Source organism: Nilaparvata lugens, chromosome 14 (genome assembly GCF_014356525.2).
Source record: "Nilaparvata lugens isolate BPH chromosome 14, ASM1435652v1, whole genome shotgun sequence".
Classification (NCBI taxonomy): Eukaryota; Metazoa; Arthropoda; class Insecta; order Hemiptera; family Delphacidae; genus Nilaparvata; species Nilaparvata lugens.
Genome location: NC_052517.1, coordinates 22,743,091 through 22,759,566, shown reverse-complemented (window position 1 = coordinate 22,759,566; position 16,476 = coordinate 22,743,091). Strand labels below are relative to the sequence as shown.

Here is a 16,476-nt window from a genome sequence, read left to right as displayed (position 1 = left end):
TTCTTTTACAAATTCTAAATATATTCGAGTACATTACTGTATTATATTACAAACTCAGCAGCTATGGACAATCACTCTACTATGTTTTTCTAATGTGAAGAGAGCCTATTATCATGAAATCTACAATTTGATTCGGAAAATAAAATTAACTGAATCTAAAAATATTAGTTTTCAGATCTGAATACTGTTGTCCATTCCATTATTGTAGAGATCGACAAATTCAATAGTTCGCATAGTTTGATTGATTCATGTGTCGAATTTGTCAAAAGCTTGAGTAATATTTAAATACACCCTAAAACTCCCACAATGATTCAACTCAATTTGAGGAATTTGAAACAAATTTGGACAAATTAGTCAAAATTGGAAAAAAAACTCTCAAGAATACAACAATTCTAACCCACTTGAAAATTCTGCAAAACAATAGTGTAAAATATTGTCAAAAGCTTGAAAAATATCTTAAAAAATGCTAGAGACCCCCTGAGTTCCACCTGAATTTTATCTTGATCCCCATTCCCTTTGCTCATTTTCAATCATGTGGAAAATAATGGGAAATTGTGTCAAAAACTTTGAAAATATCATAAAATGTCGCCTCCTCTGTTCAGTTTTTTCTATATCCAAACCTTGGAAGATGTGAGAAATACTGCAACATCATGTAAAAAATGTCGAAAAGATATTTGGAAATTCTGTAGAACACCCCCTTCAATTTTACCTCAACTTTCTTCCCCTTCCCCTGCCACCATTACCCTGTCCACACAGCATCCTTTTGAAAGCCTGTCTAAACTCCGGACTAAAAATTGTATAAATCACAGGATTCAATGTCGAATTAAAATATCCCAACCACAGAAAAAAGCTCGCCACATAATTATTAATCGTACAACTCTCACAGAGAGGCATGAGTAGTGCCATAATAAAGAATGGCAACCAACACACAACAAAAGCACCAGTTATAATGGCTAGAGTTTTGGCAGCTTTCCTCTCACGTTTCACTTCCAGTGACTCTTTCTTCAGGTCTCGTTTTGGGTGGTGGGGGGTGTGGCTGGGAAGAGGGGAGGGGCTTGGTGACGGTGGAGGCTGTAAGTGGGCGGAGCCTAGCGGCGGAGGCGGGAAGTGGGCGGCGCCCAGCGATGGTGGAGGTAAGTGGGCGGAGCTTAGCGATGTTGACGTCACTGCTGTGTTGTTGTTTGTGACCTGGAAGAGGAAATCAAACAAGAATTATTATTAATAATAATTACTGTTTTTATTTGATGTGGATTGATAATTATTGAATTTATGAAGTGGTAATGTCTTAAAGTGCTCAATGTATATTCGGCCAGTTACACATACATGTATTTTTGGACATACATTTTTTTGCCTTCCTTTTGAATTCTACTAGATTGAATGGAGCCTGACAAACACATAATTTGTACAGATACACATAATCTATTTTGCCATCGACCCAGCTTGACAGTCTCCTCCCACTCAACGGTGTGACAAAATGGCGGCTTGAGGAACAGAATCGCCATGATAGCATGTGTACAGACTTATGCACCACAAACATGCACATTTTGCTTCCAATCAGCTGATACTATTCTTATTTTATCTGTAACTTGCTATAAATTGTATTGTCAATCTATCCAATAAATAAATAAATTTCTGAAATGAATAAATAAATAAATTTTTGTTCAAATACTCTTCATTCTACTCTATCTCATTCTATTCTATTCCATCTTCTCCTCACCTGATTCTCATTCACCTCCTTCCCTTCCTCATCCTCCTCCTTCACCCTATGATTCGTATCAGTGCTAGGCGAAGATATTGTAAAGGCAGTGGTGACAGCTACTTCTCCCTCTCCTCCACCTCCTCCTCCACCTCCTCCTCCTCCTCCTGCTCCAGTCACCTGGTCCTCACTGCTGATCTGTGCCTCCTCCTCAGCGAGAACCTCGGTCGAGGATTGTCCTTCCACTAAAGCTAGAGAGGCTTGCTGGTTGTCACATTTACTGCGACTTGAACGGAGAAACCTGTTGAAAAAAATTGAGAAAAATCAGTTTTGTATCAAAGTTTTCACTTTTGTATCAAATGTTTGAGAAAAAATCGCCTTTATAAGAGTCCTCCAGTCTGAACCCAGGTTTCGAATAGCAATCACTCCCGATGTAGAATAATAATATCTTACGTAACAAGGACGGAAAGGGGACTTTTGCAGGCGAGAATGAGATTTTCTAGTAGAGGTGTAAGCCGAGACAAGAATTTCATTCGAGCACTGCAAGAGACATTCACGTCCAAGTAATGTACACTATTTTTCGTCATAATAATGTAGAAAAGAATAATCACTTTTGAGAAACAGAAAACATTACCTTCTTGTGCTGACATTACTACATGCATTCAATAGACCAGTTATAGAATAGACATGCTGGCAAGTCTAGCCTCTGAAGCCAACATCTACTGCCATATCACCATATCGTGACGTCAGCATCGGAAAGAAAACTTTTCTGTAGACTTTGTTTAAATTATTTTTCATAGCAGATTGTGTCTATTTCAGATGGAAGTAAATTATTAAAGATTATTATACATAGAAAGATAAGATCTATCTAATTTACAAACTCTACAGAAAAGTTTTCTATCCGATGCTGACGTCACGATATGGTGATATGGCAGTAGATGTTGGCTTCATCGAGTTTCAGTATGAATATACATACAATGGGCCGTATCTATTTCATAACTAGTCTAAGATGCATTCTATAAACATTACCTAGTTTACAAGTTACGAATCAGGAATTTATGATCATAATTGACAAAACTTCCACCTGGAGCACTAAAAGGCAGTTTTTGTAGCAGTCTTGCTGTTCCAAGTTCGGAACTAGGAAACATACACGACTTTAAAGAAAACATATATGATTTTATTACAGTATAGTATGCTGTAATGAGAATAATATGTTTATTTGTTCTAAAATCAGCTGTTTACCGGATTGATTTCATGGATTTAAAACAGCTGAAATTGAATGACGATGACAAAAAAATATTAGATGAATCTTTACTATTAGACGACTGAGTAGAACACAACCTTTCCTCACAAGATCTCAATCCTGGGAATACAATGAGATTTATTTCAATAATAATTAATAATTAACATAATTTTATTATGTAAGGTTTAAACTCCCCATACTGAGACAGCCTATAACTGATTCCCAATACAAGATCGCTCCAGGTGAGGTTATGAGAGATCCATAACCTCTCAGTGCCGTTGCACAAAAGCCGGTTAAATTCCAACCGTGATCAACCCATGAGAGACTGGGTATAAGCATAGAGAAACAATAGCATAAGTAGATATGCCATGGTATAGGGCGTTTATGTCGCAACTTTTACTGTTATCTCAAGATGATATTGTCCTCGTAGTTCTTTCCCGTGAAGCTTTATGACGCTGGTAGTCTCTCATATTGTGCCGTTCATACACTCTTACCTGGTCAAAAGTATCTGACGTCACCTGTCCTAGTTGATTCAGTTGAAATTTACGGTTAAATCATAATTCAATCTTAAATTGTTATTTGTTTTCTCCAAGATCAAAAACCCACTTTTGTTAATAAACTCAGTTCACGTTTGAATTTGTATCCCATATGATTAATGAATAGGCCTAATTCACTTGTCAGCTGATTGATTATGAATAATTCTATAGTCTGATTGATCCTATCTTCAAAGTAGATGATATATATAGTGATATGGAGTATGGAGTATTCCTTCTCTTTTTATATCTATATATATATAAGCGAAATGGCATTCACTCACTCACTGACTGACTGACTCACTCACTCACTCACTCGCAGAACAAAAAATCTACCGGACCAAAAACGTTCAAATTTGGTAGGTATGTATGTTCAGTTGGCCCTTTAGAGGCGCACTAAGAAATCTTTTAGCAATATTTCAACTCTAAGGGTTGTTTTTAAGGGTTTAAAGTTCGTCTTTTAGCATGTATATTCTTCTTCTCCCAATCTCTTGATTATAATTGAAATTTCCATATCATATGTTACTATAGAACTATAATCTAGATGGAGTACCTTTTCGAAACAGTTATTAACTGGCAACTAAATTAATGATTTTGTCAGGTTGGCATTAAGTTGAGTTGACTGTTAGGTTGGCACCAAGTTCAAGATTTAAATGCATTTATCGCGGAAAAATTGATTGGGCACTGCTACTTCAATCCTGGGAATATTATATTACTAGCCGTCAGGCTCGCTTCGCTCGCCATTATCACGTACACCCTGAGTAGCTTCAGAGGTGGGTGATTGATACCCAGGTGTTGCTCCTGGATGACTTCGCTCAGTCGTAATGTGGGCGGGGAAAGGAGGCAAGTCGAAGTTCCTCTTCCTTCTTCTTTGTGCCTCAGCTGGCGTGAACAGCACCTCCTGGTGCTTCTGACGGCGTGAAGGTCGCTCTCTTCTCTGATGACACCACTTTGATGTAATCTTGTATCGGCCTTACGGCCTCGGTTCCGCTCCAGTGAAGTAGGAAAAGGAAGGACAGACAGGATAGGGACGGCAGACAACGGTCCGCTGTGCCCTGGGGAGAAGGAAGAATAGGGACGGCAGACAACGGTCCGCTGTGCCCTGGGGAGAAGGAAGAATAGGGACGGCAGACAACGGTCCGCTGTGCCCTGGGAAAAGGAAGAATAGGGACGGCAGACAACGGTCGCTGTGCCCTGGGGAGAAGGAAGAATAGGGACGGCAGACAACGGTCCGCTGTGCCCTGGGAAATGGGAGGACAGGGACGGCAGACAACGGTCCGCTGTGCCCTAGGGAGATGGGAGGACAGGGACGGCAGACAACGGTCCGCTGTGCCCTGGGGGAATGGAAGAACAGGGACGGCAGACAACGGTCCGCTGTGCCCTGGAGGAATGGAAGGTCAGGGACGGCAGACAACGGTCCGCTGTGCCCTGGGGGAAATGGGAGGACAGGGACGGCAGACAACGGTCCGCTGTGCCCTAGGGAGATGGGAGGTCAGGGACGGCAGACAACGGTCCGCTGTGCCCTGGGGGGAAATGGGAGGACAGGGACGGCAGACAACGGTCCGCTGTGCCCTAGGGAGATGGGAGGTCAGGGACGGCAGACAACGGTCCGCTGTGCCCTAGGGAGATGGGAGGACAGGGACGGCAGACAACGGTCCGCTGTGCCCTAGGGAGATGGAAGGTTAGGGACTTACGGCAGCCAAGGGGCCGCGGTACCAGGACAGGAGGTCGGGGACGTACGGCAGCCAACGGGCCGCTGTACCAGGAGCAGGAAGGTTGTGAGCGGAATGCTCTGGACTGGGGCTCGTCCGGCGTTTAAATACTCCCCCAAAGTGGAGGGGATGGAGCTGTGCCGCCGCCAGAGGCGGTGGAAATCGTCTCGATGCGCGGAAGATGGTGCGCCATCGGTACCTTCCTTATCTCCGCGGTCGGCTAGCGTTGCTGATAGCCGAGCGTCTTTCTTCAATATTATTAATTATTTAACAATATTTTCCTCACAATTTTACTTTGTGACACCCCACTCCTACTTGGGGGGGGGGCGGGGAGCCCTCTATGGCACCACCTTTAAAGGCGTGAGCCATCTAGGCATCACCTTAAGAGGTGTACACCTCTCAGGCATCACCTTTAGAGGTGTATGACACTCGCTATGAGCTTCATCTATACCTGGTCCACAGGTACATATTTACATCGTCCATTTGATAATCGGACTTTTATGCGTGGCTTGCCAGCCCGTTTGCGCTTGCCTGATGTTGTGTTGCGGTGGCACAGCACTGGATCCATATTTCGAGAGGGGCCTGGTCTGGGTTCCTGGGACGGTGGGACTACTTCATTGGTAGTTGAAGACTGCGTTTGCTCTTCCTCATCCATTTCAGTTGAGGAGGGTATTGACTCCTCCACATCCATGACAGTAGGGGGTGGTATTGACTCTTCCACATCCCTCTCGGATTCACCACTTGTGTTGGTGGCTGGAGCATGAATCGTGGCCTGCCGTTGAGAGTCAGTCATCTCTTCCCTGTGATCCATCACTATGTTGCCCGAAGATGCTTGTTCTGGAATATATGACAATTCTGCCCTGGCATCAATCAAAGCATTGAGTTCAACTCCATTCAAACCAACCTGCATGAATATCCTTTTGTCGTGATCCTTGTTGTCCTGAGATTCGGATTGTACAGCTGATATTGTTGGGACTTTTGTTGTCCTACTCCCCGATAAGGGTGATCGCAACATAATTGGCTGTCTTGAAGGATTCAATTGGGAGGATCCCACTCCACCTCTCTTGTGAATGTGTGAATATTCACTCTGTTTTTACGCATAAATTCCATGCCTAATAGCAGATCTTGTTCAAGTCCTTCCATTATAGATGCCACTAGTGGAACTGTGATTTGTTCTATGGTCACATTAGTAGTCACTTTCCCATTTAACGGGGTTGACCGTCCATCAGCTAATATCGCGCGGTGACGTGCTGGTTCTTTTCGTATCATCCCTATTTTCCGGATGACTTCATAGACCTCGTTGCTCATATAATTAGCTTCAGCACCGTATCTAGCAAGGCCTGACACTTTTTACCGCCGATTATTACGGCAATGAATAGTCTGTTGTCTCTTGATGACTCTTCAATCACAGGAATCCTGTGTGCTGTTCGCATCACTGCTGTCTTGTTCGGAGTTTTATTCTCCTTCTGCACATCACAGACACATTTCAGTGCTCTCTTTCCGCTCCTTTTACATGGTGGGATATCGGGACAGTGTGATCTCCAGTGCCCCGGTCTCTTGTATTGCCCACACATGGGTTCAGACTCACTAAGAGATGGTCTGTTACTAGTAGGGGTATAACTGTCTCAACCTTGAGCCTTGTAATCTTTTTCGTGTCCTCAATCATGTGAACTCTCGAATTCTGTCTATTCTGTTTCTCCTCTGCTTTTATTTGTTCATACTCCCTCGCGAATTTTTCCAATTCGTTGATACTATGAACATCTGATTGCCGAATATACAATTTGTACCGTGGGAGGAGATTCTTATACACTCTCTGTAATTTATTCTCGTCTGTAAAACCTCCTCGGCGCCTCATGAGTGTCAGTACATCTTCGAGAAATTCGTCAAACGATTCACCTTCCCTTTGCTTCCTTGCCTGTATTAAATTCTCGAGGTCCTCCTCATAGGTGAGTGGGTAGTAGCGTGATCTGAAATCTGTCACAAAATTGTCCCACGATTTCCACTGGTCACGACGATTACGCATCCATAGAGTAGCTTTACCAACTAGTAGCTCAGGTAGCGCGACTAGTAGTTGGTTGCCAGTGAGCCCATAGGCTTGTTGTAGCTCGTCTAGCCTTTCTAAGAAGCTGGGAGCATCTGACTGCCATCGAATGACAGTCTCCAGCTTCTTACTTTGTCACATACCGCCCCTGGGTCCATGAGGGGGTTTGTGTGAATGTTGGTTCCAACTTCAGCATGAGTACCTGTTGCTGAGTGTCCGGATTCCTCACTGCTTCTGCTCACTATTCCAGGTCTTGGGCTGGGAAAACGTACAGCCATCTTCTTATGTTGTTCTACTAACAACCTTCTCAACTCAGCAAGTGTTCCAGATGACACTATGCCCCAATCTTGTAGAAGATTGAATGCTTCTTCCTTTTTCAATTTATAGATCCAGGAAACTCTGGGGTCGGCTATCACCTCGGGGTTTATGTCCTCGACCGACTGATCCTCTGTCAGCTCCTGGTGTTGAGCATCTGAATCAGACTCTCCCTGTTCACTCATGGTTCTTACTTCGTTGCCTCGTGCCCCAAGTGCGGGCGCCAATCTATCACGTACACCCTGAGTAGCTTCAGAGGTGGGTGATTGATACCCAGGTGTTGCTCCTGGATGACTTCGCTCAGTTGTAATGTGGGCGGGGAAAGGAGGCAAGTCGAAGTTCCTCTTCCTTCTTCTTTGTGCCTCAGCTGGCGTGAACAGCACCTCCTGGTGCTTCTGACGGCGTGAAGGTCGCTCTCTTCTCTGATGACACCACTTTGATGTAATCTTGTATCGGCCTTACGGCCTCGGTTCCGCTCCAGTGAAGTAGGAAAAGGAAGGACAGACAGGATAGGGACGGCAGACAACGGTCCGCTGTGCCCTGGGGAGAAGGAAGAATAGGGACGGCAGACAACGGTCCGCTGTGCCCTAGGGAGATGGGAAGTCAGGGACGTACGGCAGCCAAGGGGCCGCGGTACCAGGACAGGAGGTCGGGGACGTACGGCAGCCAACGGGCCGCTGTACCAGGAGCAGGAAGGTTGTGAGCGGAATGCTCTGGACTGGGGCTCGTCCGGCGTTTAAATACTCCCCCAAAGTGGAGGGGATGGAGCTGTGCCGCCGCCAGAGGCGGTGGAAATCGTCTCGATGCGCGGAAGATGGTGCGCCATCGGTACCTTCCTTATCTCCGCGGTCGGCTAGCGTTGCTGATAGCCGAGCGTCTTTCTTCAATATTATTAATTATTTAACAATATTTTCCGTCACAATTTTACTTTGTGACACCATATCCGTTTAGCCAGACGTTTAGTCTGGACCCCCGACTAGATTGTCCTAACATATGATAAAAATACTCAAATGAAAAATGCAGGCGAGCGAAGCGAGCCTGCTGATCTCATCTTTGACGATCCAGTCGGAGGTCCAGGGGGCGGAGCCCCCTGGCTAGACGGATATGGCGAGCGAAGCGAGCCGGACGGCTAGTTATTATTGAAATAGAAAATTTAAAAAAACCTTGTGTATACATCGACGCGCAGTTGAAAAAGGAATGTTCCTGCCAAATCTCATCGAATTCTATCAACGCGTTTGGCCGTAATCGCGTTACATACAGACAGACAAAATAAAATCGAGTTGAAACATAGACCCCACTACGTTCGGTCAATAGATAAATAAATGAATAAAACCAATCAGAGAAGGCCTTTTTGAAAAGACGGCTTCAACAGGCTTAAAGCTCAAAACCGTTCCTTTCCCTAATTTTGTGAGTCATGTGACCACAGTGGATGAATAAAGGCCTATTCTAATTTTTCTTCCTGAGCTTCTACTTCTAATACTCACATTCTCATCAAATAATATATAGTTATATAGCTAAGGTGAATGTGATATTTTCGAGCTCAAAATTTAAGTGTTTCTATTCTTTATTTTGTGAATTTATAGTTTGTTTCATGTTTTTAAGAAACTTTTATTATTAATCCATCCAAATTTAAAATTGTTTGTTTTATTCTAATTTATATTTTAGATTGTGATTTGGTGTAGAAATTTGAATGGACATAACCTATAATATTTGGACAATTTTAAAACTAAATTAGGAAATTGAAGAAGTTTTAGGCAATAGCCTGTTTTTTCTTTTCCGATTCTTGTATTTTTTTTTGCTAACCTAATAAATAAATAAATAATCATTCGAAAAATGATTTCAATATTGTTTTCTGTTACTCTATGGACTACAGTGAAGATGTAGTCTTCTTCTTTCGCTCCTCCTTCTTCTCTCTCACTCTCTCTCTCTCTCTCTTTGGTAGAGAGTGAGTGAGAAGGATATATTGAATATTGTCTCTGAAGAATGCACATTGATATGTCCAAAGCTCCGCCAATTTATGTAGATGCATTACAATATTATCTATAGTTATTACAGATTGCTTTTTTCATATCATATACAGTTCAATAATATTATTTTCTTAGTCTATATTATGTAAATTCATCTATAATTTTTCTGTATTTTAAGCCATTGTATATAAGTGTATAAGCCAGTAAGTATTGTAATCTACATAGATAAAGTACGCAATCAATCGATCAATCAAACCTCCTCTTCGTAATAAAATGCAACGTCCTTTTCCCCCCCGGCTCTCTTTCGTCTGTCCTTCATCTCCCGTCTCCTTCACACTCCTATTCGCCTCCAGGACCGCATTCCTTTGTGCCCTCCTTCGTCGAATTCTCTTTCGCGCCGTTTGGAATATCTTCCAATAGAGAACAAGGATGACTAGAAGCGGAACGTAGAAGGTGGAACAGGTCGCAAAGATCTGGTAACCTATGTCCTGGGAGACTAGACATCTGAAAAATAAGTAATGATCGATAAATTAAAGTTACATGAAAATATTAATTCCAGAAGACGTAATTCTACAAAATCTCTACATTCCGTACAAAGTCCAGATCCTTTAGCTCTGTAGTGTTCGATTAATATTGGTGTTGCTATCCTTGCCTATCATTCCACAGAGCACATAGAGAATGTATCAAATCATAGTGTTGTATATCAAGTTGAGATGATACTGTATCATATTATATTTGATAATGTATCATATTGTGGTTGTTCTTGTTCTATAGTGGGGTCCACGTTATAATGGCAGTATTCGATTAACATTGTTGTTGCTATCCTTGTCTATCATTCCACAGAGCAGATAGCGAATGTATCGAATAATAGTGTTGTGTATCAAGTTGAGATGATACTGTATCATGTTGTGGTTGCTCTTGTTCTATAGTGAGGTCCACGTTATAATGGCTGTATTTGATTAACTGGTGTTGCTATCCTTGTCTATCATTCAACAAAGCAGATAGCGAATGTATCAAATCATAGTGTTGTGTATCGAGTTGAGATGATACTGTATCATAATGTGTTGATACTGTATCATGTTGTGATTGTTCCTGTTCTATAGTGAGGTCCACGTTATAATGGCAGTATTTGATTAACATTGGTGTTGCTATCCTTGTCTATCATTCCACAGAGCAGATAGCGAATAGATCAAATAATAGTGTTGTGTATCAAGTTGAGATGATACTGTATCATATTAAGTTGATACTGTATCATGTTGTGGTTGTTCTTGTTCTATAGTGAGGTCCACGTTATAATGATTGTATTCCATTGGTGTTGCTATCCTTGTCTATAATCACACAAAGCAGATGGCAAATGTATCAAATCATAGTGTTCCGTGTCAAGTTGAGACGATACTGTATCATATTGTGTTGATACTGTATCATGTTGTGGTTGTTCTTGCCCTATAGTGAGGTCTACATTATAATGGCAGTACTTGATCAACATTGGTGTTGCTATCCTTGTCTATCATTCCACAAAGCAGATAGCGAATGTTTCAAATCATAGTGTCATGTATAAAGTGAAGATGATACTGTATCATATTGTGTTGATACTGTATCATGCTCATGGTTTTTCTTGTTCCATAGTGAGGTCCACGCTATAATGGCAGTGTTTGATTAGCAATGATATTGCTATCCTTGTCTATCATGCAACAAATCGGATAGCGCTTCATCTCTCTCGCTTTGCCTTGTTGCCAGATCGTCTTTCAACAATGTAGAATTGATAATTCATTGACAAGATATTTCATCTCAATTATGAAAATTCATCATGGATGAAATGAAAATTCATTGGAAAATATGATTTCTCGCTCAATAAAATATATTTGATTATTTTAAACGAGAATGGACAGTTTATATCACATGAATAAGCCTGTATCAGCCACCGTCTATGGAAGGCATTGACAATAAAGAGCATCGGCATCGTTGTTCTGCTATCTTTTTCCACTGCCATTATAACGTGGACCTCACTATAAATGGTGTGTATAGTCAGGGTCCCGTAGCTCTGCCTATAGGAGGTCCACGTGATAATGGCAGTGGAGAAAGATAGGAGAACAACGTTGCCGATCCTGTGTCTTGTCAATGCCTTCTATAGACGGTGGTTGATACAAGTTTATTATGTAATATTAACTGTTCATTCTCGTTCAAGATAATCAATTATATTTCATGAAGCGAGAAATCATATTTTCCAATAATACCTCTGTTGTGAATTGATCCTTATATATGCAAATAGATGATATATTATAACAATAGTAATATTGAATATCGAGTCACCGAGCTTTGCTCTTTATTTATTTATTGACTTCTGATAAACCGAAGACAATTCTTTTAAATGTTTGGGAAGAACTAACAGGCACAGCCCAAAACTGTTTGTTCCCCGAATTTTTATTCATAAACTATAAATAGTCCAGAAAGTAGATTATGTTCCATACACTTGAATTCAGATCCAATTTTCAGTCAACACATTTCAAAACAAAAAATATCTAATTTAGATTGTTTACAAACCAAATTGAATAACAAAATAACAGCCGCTAATCATTTAAAACTGTAAAATAATGATGAACTTTGAAAAATTATGATATACTTTTATACCGAATGATATACCATGTCATGTCAACAAATCAGATTATTTTGATCAAGTCGATCAACATTTCTAGATAATATTTCTCGTGGGATAAGCTGATTGATTGAACAGCTGAGCATAATTCTGTCTCTCTCCCACACAGGCACTCACATCGTTCATTATCAACAGACGACGAAATTAATTTTTGTTTTTTTCCAAGGATGAATAATCATTATTCTTTTTACTTTCCTTGCCCTATTACCATAGGTAAGGAATGTATCGCTTTCTGAAAAAAATTAAGGTACCCCAATTTGTAAATTTCTATACGTTTCTAGGTCCCCTGAGTCCAAAAAAGTGGTTTTTGGGTATTGGTCTGTATGTGTGTGTGTGTGTGTGTGTGTGGTGTGTGTGTGTGTGTGTGTGTGTGTGTGTGTGTGTGTGTGTGTGTGTGTGTATGAGTGTATGTGCGTCTGTGTACACGATATCTCATCTCCCAATTAACGGAATGACTTGAAATTTGGAACTTAAGGTCCTTCCCCTTTAAGGATCCGACACGAACAATTTCGATCAAATGCAATTCAAAATGGCGGCTGAAATGGCGATAATGTTGTGGAAAACAGCGTTTTTCGCGATCTCCTCAAAAATGGCTCCAACGATTTTGATCAAATTCATACTTAAAATAGTCATTGTTAAGCTCTATCAACTGCCACAAGTCTCATATCTGTGAAAATTTCAGGAGCTCCGCCCCATCTAGGTAAAGTTTGATTTTTGATTCCCAATTATCAGGCTTCAGATACAATTTGAACAAGAAATTCCAAATGGAAAAGATTAAGCATGAAAATCTCTACTATTAATGTCCAGTAGCATTTTCACCAAAAATTGAAAATAAGTTCGAAATTCGAGAAAAAAGATTATTCAATTGCAAACTGTTGGCAACTGTTGATTCTATTAAATCATTCACTATGAAGAGATAGCAGACTTCGTGTGTCTCCAGCGTTATTGCCCTGTCACCAGCTGGCTCAAATCTTTGAATAGTGGACTTGAGATGCGCGGGAACACTAGCGTCAGGTGATCAATTTTCATAACGGCAATGAAAGTTGTGTGAGTGCGCCACACCAGATTTTTGTTTTTTCCCAAGGATGAATAATCATTATCCTTTTCATGTCTTGAGTCAAAGAGTTTTCCCAGGGATTATACCTAGCGCAATCGAATTTTTATATCATAAACCTACTATGTTCCAAATTCCGTGGAAATCGTTAGAGGCGTTTTCGAGATCCGTTGGACATGAATATAAAACCATTCAAATATATATATATGGATTGCTCGCTTGATATAATAGATAAAATAGACACATACCTCTGTTGAAGATTGATCCGGTCTAAATAATCAGGGTCTTTCCATCCGAACTGAGGTGCCAGGCTGACCACCAGTGCTACTGACCATACCACGACAATCATTGTCACAATACGTGACCCGTTCCTTGTGTGAATGTAGTCCACATTTGTCACAGCCCAGTATCTGAAACAAATATAGCAATATTAATCAACAAACATATAATCATAGAAAAAAGATACCACAAGAAGACATGACATGGATTGTAGAATTCATCCAAAGTTTCGAAGTTTTTTATCAAATTATGGTGTTGTGTATCAAGTTGAGATGATACTGTATCATATTGAGGTGATACTGAATCATTTATGGTGATATGCCATGGTAAAGGACCTTTATGTTGCAAACGTCACTGTTAACTGAAGCCGATAAGTTTTTTGTATCAAATTATGGTGTTGTGTATCAAGTTGAGATGATACTGTATCATATTTAGATGATACTGTATCATCTGTGGTGATATGCCATGGTAAAGGACCTTTATGTTGCAAACGTCACTGTTAACTGAAGCCGATAACTGTTTTGTATCAAATTATGGAGTTGTGTATCAAGTTGAGATGATACTGTATCATGTTATGTTGATACTATATAATATTGTGTGATACTGTAGAGAAGATATAGCATGAGAAGATATGCCATGATTTGTAGAATTAATTCAAAGCTTGGAAGTTTTGTATCAAATTATGGTGTTGTGTATCGAGTTGAGATGATACTATTTTATGTTATGTTGATACAGTTTCATGTTATGTTGATACTGTATCATATTGTGTTGATACTGTATCATATTTTGTTTATATATATTCGTGATTATTCTATCGTGATTATGAAAATTCATTATTAAAATATAAAAATATAATTTCTTGCTTAATAAAATATAATATTCATCATTTTAAACGAGAATGAACAGTTAATATATTACATCAATAAACCTGTATCAGCTACCGTCTACAGATGGCATTGACATAACAGAGAATCGGCAACTCTGTATTCCTATCATTCTCACTGATTCCATATCGTGAATATCTCACTATAGACACAAGCGAGTATAGAGCTATCTGCTTTGTGGAATGATAGGCAAGGATAGCAACACCAATGTTAATCAAATACTGCCATTATAACGTGGACCTCACTATAGAACAAGAACAACCACAACATGATACAGTATCAACACAATATGATACAGTATCATCTTAACTTGATACACAACACTTTGATTATATACATTCGCTATCTGCTTTGTGGAATGATAGACAAGGATAGCAACACCAATGTTAATCAAATATTGTCATTATAACTTTGACCTCACTATAGAACAAGAACAACCACAACATGATACAGTATCAACACAATATGATACAGTATCATCTCAACTTGATACACAACACTATGATTTGATACATTCGCTATCTGCTTTGTGGAATGATAGACAAGGATAGCAACACCAATGTTAATCAATTACTGCCATTATAACGTGGACCTCACCATAGAACAAGAACAGCCACAACATGATACAGTATCAACACAATATGATACAGTATCATCTCAACTCGATACACAACACTATGATTTGATACATTCGCTATCTGCTTTGTGGAATGATAGACAAGGATAGCAACACCAATGTTAATCAAATACTGCCATTATAACGTGGACCTCGCTATAGAGTAATAATCATGATATGAATAGCCCACTTGTTGACAAATTATCAAGGGATGGATAAATAATTGACATCACCAAAATAGGCCAACTATTGATAGTCAGGGATATATTAACTATGATGCAGCTGATTTATCAGGAAATTGGGTGATATTAGTTTCCAACCACTCACTTGCTCATCCTCTCTCACTCATCCACCTCCTGTCATTTTCAGTCTCTCTCTTCCTCTCACTTTATCTCTATAATCGCTCCCAGTTTTTTCAGCTCTCTCCTTGTCGCTCTCATTCTTTCTCTTTCTCTCTAAAGCAGGGATATATCAATGATCACAGACCTAAGTTTACACAAAATTTGGATGTTATTGGAATATCGTCTCACACTCTCTCACACTCTCTCTCCCTCACTCCGTCTTCCTCACTCTATCTCTCTTTCTCATACTCTCGCTCTCTTTCACACTCTCTCCTCCTCATCAACTCTCTCACGCTTCCTCTTTCACTCTGTCTCTCTCTCTTTCCCTCTTTCTCTCTCTATGGTAGAGAGTTAGTGGGAAGGATATTTCGAATATTGTTTCCAAAGAATGGACATTAATATGTCCAAAGCTCCGCCAATTTATGTACATGCATTACAATATTATCTATAGTTATTACAAATTGCTTTTTCCATATCATATACAGTTCAATAATTATTTTCTTAATCTATATTATGTAAATCCATCTATAATTTTGTTGTTGTAAGCTATTTTATATAAGTGTATAAGCCAGTATATATTGTAATCTACATCAATCAAGTACTCAATCAATCAATCAATCAATCTCTCATATCTCTTTCTGAAGATATTTACTCACTTACTCTATCTCTTTCACTCTCTCTTTAACTCTGTCTCTCTCATCAACTCTTTTTTGGTAGAGAGTTAGTGAGGGAAGGATACTTTGTATATTGTTTCCGAAGAATGGACATTGATATGTCCAAAGCTCCGCCAATTTATGTACATGCATAACAATATGATTATTATCTATAGTTATTACAATTTGCTTTTTTCATAATTATCATATACAGTTCAATAATTATTTTCTTAGTCTATATCATGTAAATTCATCTATAATGTTGCTGTATTGTAAGCTATTGATATAAGCCAGTATTATATTGTGATTCACATTAATAAGTACTCAATTAATCGATCTCTCTCTGTCACACTTCTCTCTCTTTTATCACTCTATTTCTCTCTATTTATATCATTTCTCTATTTCCTTCTATTCATCATTGATCGATTCAAATGAAATTATATTTTTGATCAACTCACACTCTTTTATTTATCTTGAAAAAACATTCAA

At 39.7% G+C, this 16,476-nt stretch overlaps 1 protein-coding gene across 1 annotated transcript; it reads right to left on the bottom strand.

Annotated features, from left to right (window-relative positions):
• Positions 1-689: 689 nt before the first annotated feature.
• On the bottom strand, positions 690-13,621 carry LOC111053767 (5-hydroxytryptamine receptor 2A-like). The gene is made up of 6 exons (XM_039441216.1): positions 13,463-13,621; positions 9,764-10,011; positions 5,636-6,021; positions 2,735-2,850; positions 1,718-1,997; positions 690-1,188 (listed from the first exon to the last, which is right to left on the bottom strand). Exons 1-6 carry the CDS (start codon positions 13,561-13,563, stop codon positions 706-708), a joined length of 1,614 nt encoding a protein of 537 aa, XP_039297150.1. The 5' UTR covers positions 13,564-13,621; the 3' UTR covers positions 690-705.
• Between the last annotated feature and the right edge of the window lie 2,855 nt (positions 13,622-16,476).